At 42.1% G+C, this 16,528-nt stretch overlaps 1 protein-coding gene across 1 annotated transcript; it reads right to left on the minus strand.

Annotated features, from left to right (window-relative positions):
• Window positions 1–1,545: 1,545 nt before the first annotated feature.
• LOC108937842 (receptor-interacting serine/threonine-protein kinase 2) lies at window positions 1,546–11,500 on the minus strand. The gene is made up of 8 exons (XM_029257099.1): window positions 10,975–11,500; window positions 9,843–9,996; window positions 8,972–9,121; window positions 8,561–8,703; window positions 8,214–8,263; window positions 6,414–6,551; window positions 2,632–2,823; window positions 1,546–2,295 (listed from the first exon to the last, which is right to left on the minus strand). Exons 1-8 carry the CDS (start codon window positions 11,397–11,399, stop codon window positions 1,991–1,993), a joined length of 1,557 nt encoding a protein of 518 aa, XP_029112932.1. The 5' UTR covers window positions 11,400–11,500; the 3' UTR covers window positions 1,546–1,990.
• Between the last annotated feature and the right edge of the window lie 5,028 nt (window positions 11,501–16,528).

Genomic DNA, 16,528 nt, shown 5'->3' on the forward strand with positions numbered 1-16,528 from the left:
TGATATTAAAAAACACTTTTAGTATTTTTACCGCAGTGTTGGAAATCTACAAGCAGTTTTCCCGAGGACTTATTAAATCGCAAGCCTCTGACGAAGTAGTTTTACCAATTGTCCCGCCTTATTCTTACCGGGGATAACTTTAAATCCTTAGCTCAGAGTTTGAGGAAAAGTGTGATGAACTGTTGAACGTACCTGAGCTCATCATGCTGTTCATTAGTTCTGAGGAATAATTTTTCAATTTGCTAACGATCTCCAAGCAAAGATGGGTATATAATATTCTTTTCAGTAACAGGTTGATTATCTCCGAATATAGTTTATTTCCTTCACTTCTTTTGCAATTTATTTTTTCATACCATTCATGAAAGACGAATGTTTCGGTCTCTCTGGTGTAATTATTTTTAGAAGAACGATACGGACTTTAGCCCTACCTGCAGCAGCTTCGACGTCTGATTTACGGAGATTCATTTAACTGCCGCTTTTCTCCAAAGCGATTTACAAGGTCGAGGTCACAGCTGTTACGTGCTTGTAATCATTTACCCATACAGCTGGAGCAATTCAGGGTTAGCATCTTGCTTAGAGTGCTACGGCTGGAGATCGAACCTACGACCTTTGGCTCCAAAGGCAGTAAGCCTAACCACTACGTTACCAGCAGACTAGGGCCACCTACTGCTCCATCGGGCCAGTAACAGCACTGTATGCTAATGACTGTTTATTACAGTTTGCCCGTGTTTTCTCGGTTTTTTACCGCTTAAAGATCCAGGCGTGTTCTTCGAATTTACGGAAAGGATGCTTAACGTCTGTGTTGCACTGTCTTGTACATCTCATAACCATTCATTGTCAGTAAGACAATTCAAGTGTATTTTTTAAAACTATTGATACTTTACAGTAGTTTTTTTGTGGGTCTCTGGTGTATTTATGTCTCTTCCGTGTTTATCAATGCTGTATTTTGAATTTCCATATCAGGTTCTAGAATACCGACCTGCTTATCACTAATGTGAGATTTTGCAAGGTTAGCAGTCCTCTTAATGTGGAAAGTCAAAAAAAGCAAGTTAACCATTTTACATGAAGCATTTATTTAAGATGAACAAGGACAATATATCATTGTTCTTGATACAAGATACTTAGCCAGTAAGTTCTGATACTCAACAAGAAGTAGGATAAATCCAAAAATATACAATAAAGCCCACATAAAACCTAGATTTCTAACAAATCCAGGTTTCTCGGGTACATGCTGCTTTCAGGAATACTGAGGAAAAAATGTATGTTGATACTACCAGGAAGAACAAAAAAAAAAAACACCTGGTGAACCATACAACTACCATAAATTAAAGTTTTCTGTAAAATACAGAAAGATGAAACATACTTGTCAACAACTGCTTGTCCTGAGCAGGACTGTGGCAAGCTAGAGCCTCACCTGGCAACACAGGGCACAAAGCCAAGGGAGGGAGGGACACACCCAGGACAGGACACTAGTCTGTTGCAAGGCACCCCAAGTGGGACTTGAACCAGAGAGCAGGACCCAGTCAAGCCCACTGCACCCCCTCACTTAAAACCCTACATAATAAATAATTAAAAGGAAACTTACCCAGTAATATTCACCACTCAAGAGTGGTTGTCCCCTGGCCTGTTCCCAGGGTGTTTACCATACACCTTACCTACTGTTTTTGGGTGTTCTCCTTTTCGTTAAATAGCAAAATAATAGCAACTGCAGAAAAGCACAGTGCATGGCAAAATACTGCATTCCTTGGTAGAGAGAAGCAATTCACAGTTCCTATACATATCAGACTTAATCCACACTGTTCTTGGACATCTCCTTTAGAAAGACTTGGCAGTGCCCTTCTTCTGCGATATACACTGGTTTAAGACATGTATAGGGCAGTTCAATGAAAATGAACCTATTACTAAAACAAAAGACCTCATTGATAAATACATATTAGTTAGGTTCTATTCTATTCACAGTTGAAATACCAGTGTTCAATGGTAGCCCCTGTCAGTATGAAAGACGGGAGGGGCCATGGATAGTCGGTGTGGAGACTAGGCCCAGGGTGAAGGCAACCAGCCTGGCTACACCCTCCCCCAAACACAGGCATGTGTCCAGCAGAGATCGTGTGCGTGCAGCAAGTGTCAATGCAGCTGTGATTAGTTCATACTCCTCCTGACTGAGGGCTTTCCTGGACCTCAGCACGTCCAGAAGGTTGTTAAGACGACCCTCAGTCATACCCCGCACAATGGCCTCCCGCCTCTCTTGCAATATCCGACAGCAGCTTGGTCCCGGCAAAAAGCACAGAGGTACATCTGCCAAAGAAGAAAAAAAGCAATATAGTCTTCTTTACTTCTCTCATTCATCTGCAGTTCTAGAATGCTTAACTTGTTTTTGGAGTTGCAAAAAAGTCTATGTGAAGAACTTATACACTTATGAAGGGCTCTGCTGTTCTTTCGGTAACCAAATCGCAAAGGGTTTAAGACCAAGGTGAATGTGGGTGTAAGTACACTGCGTGCTGGGCAACACAGTCACAGCTGTAGCCAGAATAGAGTACGAATGTAAATGAAGAAGCATTGCAGCGCTACGTGAGAAAGTGAGAGAGCACGCAAGAGAGAAAAAGAAGCCTGGGCATCGACAGCAAGCCTTACTATGGCGACCATGTCTGAACCCCATGGGGAGAGTTGGAGTGGGAAGGGGAGAAGAACCCTGCTGAAAACTGGCCCTCCCAGTTTCGTTCTGTTGCTGGTACTCTGGCACACTCTGACTTCTAAGTCGTCCAAAAGATTGCAGTACGCTGCTTGCAGTTTCTTCAGAAGCATGCTGTGTTATTAGGTGCTTATCTGCAATAATATACGTGAAGCGTACATCATTTACGTGGTGTTCTTTAGCATTGTGTCCTAGCATGAAATGCTTATATTTTTTGTAATTTCATCCATTTGTAAAGATGTCTTGCCTGAACATAACATGTGCCGTGTTGGGTTTTGCTGAGTTGTGCCAGTGACACCAGCTGTAGGAGGATGTGGCGTTAATGTGACTTTCTGGACCAAGTTCAGGATGCCCATCTTTGTGAAGGTGCTTTTCGTGTCCTTGCAGCAACTGTATACCTGTTGATGACAGAAACAGATGTATTATGTTCTTGTCCCGAAGAGATGTAAAACAGTCTCAGTAACATTAATATGATATATCTGCAATCACTTCAGTGCACTAGGATGAAAACCCTTTATACACAACACCTGTAATGTCATTGTTATAAACTAAACAAGATCTTGGCAGCCCCAGACATGGGATGCTGGGAATGAGTCTGGCAATGATTTATTCATGTAGGAGATGCATTTTTCCAAAACAACATTCAATTATTACTATCTAGTATTTAACTGACACTTTTACTCAAACTTAATTACTATTTTAGGTACTGTACACTGAACTCCCAAGTCATTCACTCATATATACATCAGACTAAGAGACACAGATACACATAATGAGCAATATTACGTGTCATCATCTAACCTGAAATATGTCTTTGTATATTGCAAGGAAACATGGGGAGAACAGTGACTTCATTCATGTAGCTGACACTTTTCTGCAAAACAACTTACAGTGTTAAGATTACAAATATTTACCCCTTTATACAGTCAGGTAATCTTACTAAAGCAAATTAGGGTAAGTACCTTGCTCAAAGGTACTACAGCCAGGGGGGTGGATTGAACTTGTGATCTTTGGGTGCACAGGCAGCAGCTCGAGCCAATATACTACCAATTGTCCCCATGCAAGCATGCCATTTTTACTGTCTAATGAGCTCATTACATGAGTATGGCATTCAAAGAACAGGGGACTAAAATGCTATAGGTTACAATGGACAGTACTCATACAATGCTATTCCTAGTCATTGGTTGAGAAATCAAAATTCATTTTCTTACCTCCAAATTATTGATGTCTACTTTTAGTTCTGTAGTTTGTTGGTCTTTGCATCCCAGTAGCGCCTTCTCCTGGACAGCAGACATAATGCTTTCCGTTTTTTTAATCTGCATAACCACAGAACTGGTTCCTATTTAGACTAGGGCTTAATAACACTTCAGCTACTGGGGCACCAAAAATATTAGTATTAAGATGAGTTACACAGAAATACTAGCATGACAAATTAGGCTTCCATGACACATATCCCCTTGCTACACCTACAGTGCCGTGAAAAAGTATTTGCCCTCTCCCTGATTTTTTTTTGCATATTTGTCACACTTAAATTATTGAGATCATCAAACAAATTTTAATATTACACAAAGATAACCCAAGTAAATACAAAATTCAGTTTTTAAATGATGATTTAATTTATTAAATTAAATTATGAATGAACTGTGATTAACCACATTTTTTGGAAAGCTGAGTTAAATTTCACTTGCCACACCCAGGCCTGATTACTGCCAGACCTGTTGAATCAAGAAATCACTTAAACAGAACCTGTCTGACACAGTGAAGCACATCTCAAAAAGCAATGCATCATGCCACGATCTAAAGAAATTCAAGAACAGATGAGAAACAAAGTAACTGACATGTATCAGTCTGGAAAGGGTTACAAAGCCATTTCTAAGGCTTTGGGAGTCCAGCGAACCATAGTGAGAGCCATTATCCACAAATGGAAAAAACTTGGAACAGTGGTGAACCTTCCCAGGAGTGGACGGCCTACCAAAATTACTCCAAGAACGCAACGACGACTCATCCAGGAGCTCATAAAAGAACCCAGAACAACATCTAAAGAACTGCAGGCCTCACTTGCCTCAGTTAAGATCAGTGTTCACGATTCAACAATAAGAAAGAGACTGGGCAAAAATGGCATCCATGGGAGAGTTCCAAGGTGAAAGCCACTGCTGACCAAAAAGAACACAAAGGCTCACATTTGCCAAAAAACATCTTGATTATCCCCAAGACTTTTGGGCAAATATTCTGTGGACTGATGAGACAAAAGTTGAAATTTTTGGAAGGTGTGTGTGTCCCGTTACATCTGGCATAAAACTAACACAGCATTTCATAAAAAGAACATTATACCAACAGTCAAACATGGTGGTGGGAGTGTGATGGTCTGGGGCTGCTTTGCAGCTTCAGGACCTGGACGACTTGCCATAATTGATGGAACCATGAATTCTGCACTCTACCAGAAAATCCTGAAGGAGAATGTCCGGCAACATCAGTTCATAACCTCAAGCTCAAGCGCACTTGGGTTATGCAGCAGGACAATGATCCGAAACACACCAGCAAGTCCACCTCTGAATGGCTCAAAAACACCAAAATTAAGGTTTTGGAGTGGCCTAGTCAAAGTCCGGACTTAAATCCGACTGAGATGCTGTGGCATAACCTTAAACAGGCCGTTCATGCTCAAAAACCCTCCAATGTGGCTGAATTAAAACAATTCTGTAAAGAAGAGTGGGCCAAAATTCTTCCACGGCGATGTGAAAGACTCATTTCCAGTTATCGCAAATGCTTCAGTGCAGTTGCTGCCGCCAAGGGTGGCACAACCAGTTATTAGGTTTAGGGGGCAATTATTTTTTCACATAGGGCCAGGTAGGTTTGGACAGCTTTTTCCCTTAAATGAAATTATCATTTAAAAACTGCATTTTGTATTTACTCTGGTTATTTTTGTGTAATATTAAAATTGATTTGATCTCAATCATTTAACTGTGACAAATATACAAAAAAAAAAATCAGGAAGGAGGCAAATATTTTTTCACGGCACTGTAAGTTGGAAGCACTTTCTTATCGTTGATATGGAAACAATGGTAAATGCCAAAGAGCTTGTATTAAACCCAGGAATGGAAGTTCACTGTGTTTGAAGGAGAGGGTTTAGAACACAATATCCTGGGTGTGTCCCCTCCCCCTCTGGCCTTATGCCCTGTGTTGCCGGGTAGGCTCTGGTTCCCCACGACCCCATATGGGACAAGCGGTTCAGAAAGTGTGTGTGTGTGTATTCCACAGAACTCAGTCAAGTACCTTGTATGCCATTAACTGAAGTACTGCCCTTGTTGGGGCCTCTGGGTCAAAGGTCAACAGTGCCTTCCTCAGCTCCAGCATACACTCTGAGGATAGAGAGAAGGATCACAGAAAATTTGGTTAAACTACCATAAGATACCACAGTCGAGCAGTCAGTGACTTGTGGATAATAGTTACTGTTAGATTTCCACAATGCCTTGGGTTATGCAGGAAGGTTACCAGTAGAAAGGAGTCCCATAAGTGAGGCAAGTAGAAATTAGAACATCACACAAAGCAAGAGCTTTGAAGAATGACCTTTTATCAGTTAAGCACTTGTGCACTTGTCAGCATAACATTAGACTTTAAGTTAGTTGGGAGGTTTAAGGTTTAAGCTCAACATTAAAAACTTGAACAGGACAAACAGCACATGTGTTGCAGAGGGACAATCAAAAAGTATAGTGTCTTGGTTACTTGCCTGCAGCTGCTGGGCGACTTTGCGGGTCATTGCTGCAGGACTGCACTATCAGGTGTTTAAGAGCGTGGTCTAGGGGTTCTGTGCCAGTTCCTGGCCAACAGATGGCATGGGACTGTTGTATCTTCAAGCTACAGGTATCTGTACAGGTGCAATGGGGAGGTTACATGGGACTACCACAAAGGCAGATCTTTATGTTGTTGAGGCAGCAGTAGTTATGGAACTTTATTTCTGACCAAGAGCTTTCACATTCCCTCAAGGGAAAATAGCACTGCAAAAGGTACTTACTAAACTGTTTAAAAAAATATCTACATTGTATCCACTAATACCAGTGTCATTGTCAGTGTAGTTCCATATCTGTCTTTACAGCTGTTGTGGCTAGACCTTGCAACTGAGTCATGCAGATGGATCGTCGCATGGTTTATAAATAGGCAATAAAGAGGATCTGCAGCTGGGGATTCCCTGAATGAACAAACCACTGGCTGTGGTAGTGATGACTGCGTAGCTAAGGCCAAGTGGACATTAAATTAAGAGTTTTGGGTTAGAGATAGAATGTGTGCATTGCAAGTGTTTGGCCAGCACTAACATGAGAAGAACAGCAACAAAACTGCAGCTCTTACATTTGAGTCTTAGTGTCATTGATTAAATCCTGAATAGTTTGATTTTAGTAATACATTGTTAAGTCCCACTGAGACCTCACTTCCCAGAGCTTTCACTGCAGCTCTACCAAGTGCTGGTCTTCTGTGTGCCTTTAGTCTGCTATACATCTTGTTGCTTACTGCTCCCACTTACACAGTGTATTAAATCAAGTACAGGAAAAAAATCTTAAATGTGAGTGGCTGTCAAGCATTACACACACACACATTTTCTGAACCGCTTGTCCCATACGGGGTCGTGGGGAACCGGAGCCTACCCGGCAACACAGGGCGTAAGGCCAGAGGGGGAGGGGACACACCCAGGACGGGACGCCAGTCCGTCACAAGGCACCCCAAGCGGGACTCAAACCCCAGACCCACTGGAGAGCAGAACCCGATCCAACCCACTGCGCCCTCTGCTATCAAGCATTATGATTCTGAAAGTCATGTGATATCCACCCAGTCTAAATACATTGTAATCAAGGAGAAGGTGTCTTTTACATGGGGAAATCAGCTGTAATCGCTCAGTATGGCCGTACAGGTTTGAGACAAGTGGATAACAAACTTGTTATAGTGTGTTCTCATAATACCTACTACAGTGATGGATTGGCTGTTCTACACAGGTGCTTATATTTGCTATTATGTTAAGTCAACAGTTTCACTGTCACTGCTGTGGTGGCATTCAGGTATGTAAGCAGGAATGCAGTTAAAACATGCCCTCTTCCTGATAGTAAGTTGGTTAATTTTCTAGATATTGTTTTCCAGCTGGTCTAACTGGTCTGCCTACTGGTGGGTGAGGTGATCTGCTAAAGCGTCTGCTAAATAAATAAATGTGAATGTAAAATGTGATGCGTCATGTTTTTGGATCACTATTCCCCTCCCTCAAGAACCTTCTGAGTGTGCAAGATTCACATGTTACCCCATTGGAAAGAAAAAGGTCTCTTTCCACTTGAAGGGTGAAAACCACAGTTTCTCAGTTCTCATATTTTTTGTCTCTTTTTCTGTAATATTCTGAAAGTGGAGTGCTTCAGTTCAACTCAACTGAAGTAAACTGCACTAAATTCAATTATGCATGGAAATACGCACAAGATTTCACAATCCAATTCATAATTTAAAAAGAAGTTGCATGCAAAGCCTCTCAACTCATAAATTTCTTTCACTAGCATACCTTTAGAGGGAAGTCTTCTGTTCAGTGTCTGCAGCAACATCATGCCAAAGCTAGAAAGAGGAAATGTAATCTGAATTTAAAAATCAGTCTATCCCTCTGGCTTTGTAAATATTTATAAGAAGTCAAACTGCCTGAAATTTCACATTATAAAATGCTTTATAGCTTGAAGTTGCCCTCTGTATCATCGTAACATTTGAAAGGATATTATCTGTTATCATTTTCAGGAGACACTGCCCGTCAAAGCATACAGATCAGTTTTAAGAAAAATCAGGAGAGATGTGAGTTAAGAAGGTTACAATGCCATGAACTGGTCTGTCAGGAGGTTCCAACTTATCAGGTAGACTCACCTATATACATCCGCCTGCAGCGAAGGTGGCTTCCCTTGGAGGAGTTCTGGAGACATGTATACCAGGTCCCTATTGTAGGGCATGCATCCAGCTGAAACAGCAGACCCACTGCTTTGGGTCCACTGTAGGCCCCAGTCGCACACCTGGGGATAAAGATGAAAGTGTGTTGGACTCACACTAGCTGGTGGAGCCTCTGTCACACCTGAGATCCAGGTAAGATAATTACACTTCAATATTTTCACAACACTGTGAAATTTGGAGCACGTCCATCAAACCACACTCCACCTAGACATGCAACCACTATGAATGAAAACATGTTTTAAAAAGTCTCAATTAATCAAGGTCTTAATTAGACTACCTGTACCAGTTCATCCAGGTGAAGCAGATTCGGGTATTAGTATGGGTCAGTACCTTGGCCCGATACTGTGTATCCAGTAACACATTGGTAGGTCGTAGAGCCAGGTGAGGGAGGGCTATAGCATGTAAGTGAGAGAGGCCCTCTGCCACATCCAGTAGGATCCTGAGCCGAAGAGGAATGGGCAGTTCAGGATATAGCTGTGTCTGGGACAAGAAACAAGAGCTCTGTCAGCTTCCCTTTAAGTCACTGATGTCGAGGTAATTTATGCTGAGATCATTTCTGGGGTAAATGTTGTTTCCATTCAGTGCCTTCATATTGTATGAAGCACAGTAAGTCCTGTTGTGTAGATGTTCATATACTACACTTTGAGCTCTTCAAAGCATGTAAGATGTTCTGAACAACTCAGAATGAATGTTCAATATTGTTTATGGCCCACAAGATGGTCAAAGGATTTCCACCCCTTTCAGATCTTTACTTTGACCCCACTGTGGTGGAATGAGTTCCCTCTGACCCTTAGAGGTACTGAATCCCTCCCAGCATTCAGGAAGAGTCTCAAACACATCTCTTTTGGAGTCACTTCTTTTTTGATTTCCTGACAGCTACACAAATGAGTCCAACACCACCTGCTATGATTATTTATGCATTTGCTGTTTGAATGTCACTTCTATGGGCAGTTACTGGAAGGATGTGAATTAGCAACATGGTGTCTGCATCTAAAGCTTGTTGTCTACTGCTGACACACTCTTCTTTACTCTTTGGAGGAACGTCTGTAAAATAAATGTAAATATAATTAAGCGGATAGAAGGTTGATTGACTTAAATAGTGAAAGCCTCAGAGGATACTGGTATTTTAAGTTGCCAGTTTTACGGGAAGTGAGACCTGGAGAAGAACAAAGTTCCCTGCAAAGCTGCTGACACCCCTTACCTCATGCAGCAGGGTGTGAAGCGATCCCTCCTGCATCCACTCCAACACCAGTCCAACTTGAGGCCCAGCCCTGTACAGGCCCAGTGGAACGAGCAAGCGCTCTGAACGGAGCTGCCTTACCAGCAACAAGTCCTGAACATGCTCCTTCCACCACCTACAATGCAGAAGAAGCACGCATGCTGAAGCGAGAATGTGTCCCTCCATCCATCGTCAACAACCGCTTGTGCCAAGTGGGCATCTACTGACCCATATTTCAGCAGGTGTACCGCCTCTGTCCAGCTCAGATGAGATGGAACTGAGCCAAACTCGCTGACGACCACAGTCACTGCTGAACTGCTTTGGGTTTTTATTTCTTACCTTAACATGAACAAGGAAACAAAGTACTTTTTCTGGCCTGTCAAGCCATAACTTCTAACACACTTGCATGTGTGTTTTTTTGATGTTGGCAGTTTCATGTGATGTTAAGTGTACTTTCTGTCACCCTGTAATTCTTTTTTTCTCACTGGCTTTCACTGACCACATTTCCTTGTCAGGGCCACGATGGTCTGGAACCTAAGAAGGATGATTCCTTTCAGTTCGTCAGTACTGTTAATTTCTATTGTATGGTAAAATGAAAAATATTAAAATCTTGTTTACACAGGGTGTGTTTCGTGATTATTATTTAAACCACGTCCACGTGCTGTTTAAGTAAAACGGCAAGGTCACCACAAAAAAATGCACATAAATTCACGTGCACGTGTTGCATGGAATTAAACCTTCAATCAATGACACAGTAAGATTCATTTACCTAATCATAACTTCTGCTTTTATGCTTCTAACCCGCAGAATAAGAAATAGAGCATTAAAATCCAAATTATGCCTCGATGTTGGATCTTTCCAGGCGAGTAGTCTGTAACAGACTGAGTACTTCGTGCCCTTATTTGTGAGTAAACGTAAATAAGAAGCCAACAACACACACACAGCACAGGCACTTTTCCCAAAGCGACGGACAACGCAGACTTTACAGTTACACACACACGCGCGCGTTGACCATATGCCATAGGCTAGCGCAGCTTGTTCGTTTCATACCGCACCATGGCATTTCCATTGCACCAGTGACCTGTTCCAATAGCGCAGTTATAGCTTCATTCACCTGTCCAGGCCAGAGGTGACGCACAGCAGGCGCACGGACACGCGCCGGCCGTCCGCACGACAGGAGCCACGGAGACACGCGCCAGCGCTCGTGCGGCTGAGCACCAGGTTCACGAGATCACACTCCGGGATGGTGAGCGGAGAGTCGGACTCGGTCATCCTCGCTCCGTCAGTGCGCTCATGGGACGTACGAGGAGGGGGTGCCACGGCGGGCAGGAGGTGGTCACTCCGTGCAGCGCGAGGCGAGGCGGGGAAACGCCGAGGCCAGGGGGGGTTGCGGAGCTGCTGCGAAACGCAGCGCGGCGCGGTGAAAAATGAAAGTATGGGGAATGGTTCGACTCCGTAGAAAGTTTTAGCAGAGTGAAGGCGATGAGGGAGGAGCGCAGCCGCGGAGGCCAAAGTCTGGAAAGTCCCGCCTTGGGACATTACGCGGTTCGCGTCGCAAACACAATAATCACACTGTACGGCGGGAACGCGACGTGGTAACCACTAATTGCATAATGACAATGACAGAGAACTCCGTAGCCACACACACTCACTGCGCGTGTTTAGAGCTCCTTACTACTGCTCACACTCCAGAAATCAGTCTCAACTTAGGACCCAGTCAGTGGTTGTTGGAACAGCAAGTTCCCATGTGAATTGTTTTTTTTTTTGTGTAATATTTTACTTAAGGCTGTTTAGTTGTCATGAAACGTGCAGTGTGAATATGACACGCGAACCCCTGTTTCTCATTCTGTGATCTCCACATCTGGGTTGTGCTTACAGACAGTGTCATTTCTGATCCCTGCCCACATGATGAATGTGCAGTGTTTTCTGTCTTAAACCCTTAGAAGTTTTCCCCAGCCTGCTTTCGTTCAGGTCCTCTGCAGACCGCCGTCGACTGTTTCCCTACCCTGCTGCGAACTGGTTCTCTTCATATTTAGTCTCAGTGGTTTACCATATTCCTGCTGTTATTCGCTAAATCCATTCCATCTGATGTCTCTCAGTGCCCTGAAACAGGAGCCACTAGTAGAACCACTATATGACCAGTTACCGATTTCTATTTATCTAATTTTATTTATATTATTCTTATTTTATTTATGAAATGTTACACAGGGTTATTTAATAAACTTTACACTGATTTACCCATTTGCAGCAGGGTAATTTTTACTGCAAAAGTTTAGGATAAGTACCATGTTGAAGAGTACTGCAATGAGGTGTGATTGAAATGTGGGTCCCTGTATTGTACAGCAACAGCCCCTAAGCACTGCGCCACCTGCTGCCAAGCCTGGGACCCTTTTTTTTTTTGGTCAAGCCAAGGCTGGGGAAATCCATCAAGGCGACCCGAAAAAACTTATATACGCGTACTGTCGGACCCTTACCGACTAAAACCCCAGCCTGATTGGACAATATTTTGACTGCTTAAAGCGCAGTCGGCACACAAAGAGTAGAATAAGCCCCTCCTCATTCCGGTAATTACCCCCGAAGGGTTTAGGTGATCACCATCATTAGTCTTCATTATGTTTTCTGTACCCTTCTATCCGACATCCAGTCCTAGTCGTTCTCCGATTGAAAGTTTCCACCATCACAACACTTCCCTCCAAGGCTTTGACTCCAAGAAAATACACATTCTCCTTCATTAGCCCAACCTGTTTATTTAGGAGGTCTAGGCTCTTCTTGCTAAGCACGCCTCTCCAGTTGAAGACGAGTGCTCCTACATGGACCTCCAGTTCGCCACTGCTACACCTGTGCAGCACAAATACCACTGGAGACCAGTATAATTCCATTAAACACTAGTGAAATCTTCATAGACACAGCAGACACTAATAAAATGATTTTCTGTTCTTATTAGTATTCTAATGAGACCCTTCTGTACCCCATTGTGTATTCTGTTTTACACGTTTCTATATATTGTGTTTTTCCATTATAATATGCATCTGTGTAGTTTCCTTTTCATGTATTTGTGACTCACTTGTGATTACAACATCTCTGTTACATGTAAAATAGGCCTGACAAGTTCCTCCTTTGCTCTCTAAAAAGCAGTACTAAGCACCATCATTTTGTTTTTCTGCTTTAAAAAACATATCTTTTCTAATGTGATGAAAATTAAATGTAAACAAATTGATGACAATTCTGTGAGCTCTAACAGCAGGAAAACACCTGAGCATGCCTTTGCCTATTGTTACAGAATAATGACATGTATTAGTGGCTGTTGGTATAGATGAAACTCCCAGAGGCAAATGTCAGTGAGTATATAAATTTCCCCTTGAGCCACATCTATTTCTGGCTCATGAGAAGCTGTAATGACGTGGCATAACTTTAGAGGCATGGAACCCTGAAACCAGGGGCCAAAGTGCCGTCTAATCCCCAAGCCAGCTGAGCACTGCCCATTTTCCATCATAAGTAAACAGCTGTCCTACAGGCACTGGGGTGAGGCCGTCCCTCCCAGTCTGTATATTTTATTACCCGGTCACTTTCTACTGTGAGGAAATTTTCCAGTCAGCAGCAGTGTGTGAGGTACGTTCCTAATAAAACGTATGAAAGCCCCGGTAATGGAACACTGTGGCTTATCTTTCACTTCCTCTCAGAAACATTGAGGACAACAGATGAAAGTGAATAGTAGGAAGTTCATAAAAGTGATGAGGGTCATCTAGACCTCCTTCCCCTGTTGAGCGAGTCCCTCCCACATGAAAGGAAGTGAGACGTATCCCACGTGTGGACAAATCCAGTGGATGACCACAGGGTCATGATGCAGAGCCCAATACTTCTGTGATACTTGAACCTTTGGAACGGAAGACTGTTCTGCAATGCACGCTATGGTTTGTAAAGTCATGCATGCCAGCAACATAAAGCCATAGAGATGAGAGGAAGTGCGTCATGGTAAATGTTGAGCCTTTGTCACAAACAGAGGCCTTTTCAGTATGAACAAAATCCATCCCTTATGCTGGGGTGAACGCTTGTCCAGCACAACATTGTGGTGGTTCAGAGTCTATCCTGGCAATACAGAGTGTGAGGCTTGGGTGGTCTGTGCTCGGTGGACAGTGTCCCACACTCGTTAACGCAGTAACTGCACTTCTTTGTTAAAAAAAAAAGAAATAATTTATACAAACGTTTGTATATTAACTGAACGTCATACAGTATTTTCACACTGGTTCTGTAGAATAATATTGAACACCACTTGCTTGAAGTGAACCCAGCAAGCTCCAGGACTCGGATTGTGAACATCACTTTACACCAGTTTTACATGTATTACTGTCAGAAGTGCAACGCTGAAATGTATGTGAAGAGCTGCAGTGGATGGATAGATGGGAAAATTAACCCATTGGTTGTATTGTTTTTGTCACTTAAGTTTGTACTGATGCAGCTACTAAAACTGGATCTACAAGGGGGGCTACAGGACTGATGTCATCAGATGGGTGTCTTGTGAAATGGATTACTGACACTCATTTCAGTGAAGGCTGTGGAATGAAAATGTCCCTCTGTTACTACAGTAAAGGCTCCAAGGGGCACTGCAGTGGGTTCTGCTGCATCACTGTGTTGTTTCAGGGCTCAGACAGTGTGAGTGAAATGTGTTGAGTGTGTCTGAGTCTGATGTCAAAGACATGTATCTGGATGGATATAGCAAATATCTAAAATATACTGGAGGAGCATTCATTGAGCCGTTGAAAAAATATTTAACGTCATTTGTCCTGCTCAAAACACAAATTCTTCTTTTGACAAAGCTATGGAAATGAAGGTTGATAACTGTTTTTCCTGAGTTCCAAAACTCCCTCTACAAATACCTGTTAGGCTCAAGTGTCTCACTTTCATTAGAAAAGTTAAAATTTGAACTGCATGATACTTTGAATGATAGATGGAATATTGTTTCTGGACCTTTTGGAACCATTTTGGAATATGACCACTGCTGCCGAGCACCACAACTGTGTGTCCTGCTGTTGTTTTAAGTGTGTTTATGTATTTGCGATTTTTGGTGTGCTGTTTATGTCTCATAATTCTGTTTTGTTCTTAATGATTTAAAATAATAATATGTAAGTAATCTGGCACTTTTAACAGGAGCCTCTGAAATGGCGAATAAAGACCTCAGTTTTCCCTTTTACCTTTTATTTCCTTTTAGGCCTGAATCACAGGGAACTGCAACCCTCTCCCATAAACTTATTTTGTAGCCTGGAAATACAGTATTTCAAACAAGGAGACTTGATGAATCATGAACAGCTTAGAATTTCGTTATGTTCCTCTATGTCCTATAGCAGTGCAAATATCTTAAAGGTATTTACTGTGGCCCTTCTGAAATACATTTTGTATCCTCAATACATTAAGTGGTATTTTTCTCTCCACGTTTACAGCAGTAAGTGTTCATCTGACTTCCATAATTCCTGTTGCATGTTTCATAAAGATGCACAAAATATTAGTACTAAAAGTACTTTTGCAATGAAACATTTCCTCACATTTTGTTGTACTTATTTTATATTGTCACTACACTTAATGCATTTTGTGTTAATATGCCCTTTTGATGCAAAAATAGTCTCTTTACTTGTATAAACTCCCATCAATAAAAGCAAAAGGTTGTCATCCTGCAGATATGATGTGTCCCTTGGTGTTGGAGGGGGGAAGCACAGTGGAGTCACATGGTCACACACAGCCGGCGGGCTGGCAGACTCTGAGCTAAGCAGGGGTATCCCCTTGGCCAACTCTCAGCCCACTGGAGTAAAAACCCTTTTGTGTAATTTTCCTCCAAGACAATGCAATACCATCTCATGTGACCAGGCTTTGGAAACATTTTTTTTTTTGAACTATGACACAATTTACAGTAAAGCTGAATCATTAGAAAGACAAAACAGCACAATTAATATGGAAAGAGCTGCTGCATGACTTTGGATTCTCTTATGAACCTCCAGGATGGAGGTACAATGTGTTCTTAGCATTATGCCCTTTAAGTTTAATGATTTTGCTCCTTGTTGTTAAAGTGTAGAGAAGCAGGAGACAAGTAACTCATTGAAAGTATTTTGTTAAAAGTAACAGTACATGATAGTAACATAAAAAACTCTATGCTTCTTAAATAATCTTCACAAGTGTCCTGTGGGGGATTATGGTGGAGTTTGTTTGATCATAAATCTTCAACTCAAGATTTGAGTTAGGATCTTCTAGGATACTGCTCTCAAACCAAGTTCCTTTTCCTCTAACACAGCACTGTCAGCAATAATTTGTTTTGTTTTGCAACTTTCTTAAATTGTGCACTGAACACATTATGACAGATGTTGGACCAAGAGAAGAGAAAAATGTAGGTAAAAGGAACATTAACAGTCCTCAATACTGTTAGAATAGAGACACCACACTAACAGCAGAGGATGAAGACTTTCAAATGGTACACAATAAGTAAATAAATAGGAAACGAGTAATAGAAACTGAAACAGCAACAAACTTTAGTGTAGATGGGAAAGACACTGAAGTCGTTGACAATTTCCGTCTCTGGTTCAATAATTGACACTGAAGGATCCAAGAGTCAGGAGAGGTGCTGAAGACCAGTAGTTGGCAGAGCTGCACTGAAAGATCTGGAAAATGTCCTCAAACATGCTGAT

The sequence above is a fragment of the Scleropages formosus genome, chromosome 1 (genome assembly GCF_900964775.1).
Source record: "Scleropages formosus chromosome 1, fSclFor1.1, whole genome shotgun sequence".
Lineage (NCBI taxonomy): Eukaryota > Metazoa > Chordata > Actinopteri > Osteoglossiformes > Osteoglossidae > Scleropages > Scleropages formosus.

Coding starts and splice junctions, on each gene's coding strand:
- LOC108937842 (XM_029257099.1), bottom strand. CDS start 11,399: ATGTCCCAAGGCGGGACTTTCCAGACTTTGGCCTCCGCGGCTGCGCTC. Junction 9,997..10,974: donor GTCACCTCTGGCCTGGACAG/GTGAATGAAGCT, acceptor TCTGCATTGTAG/GTGGTGGAAGGAGCATGTTC. Junction 8,704..8,971: donor ATACACAGTATCGGGCCAAG/GTACTGACCCAT, acceptor CTTTATCCCCAG/GTGTGCGACTGGGGCCTACA.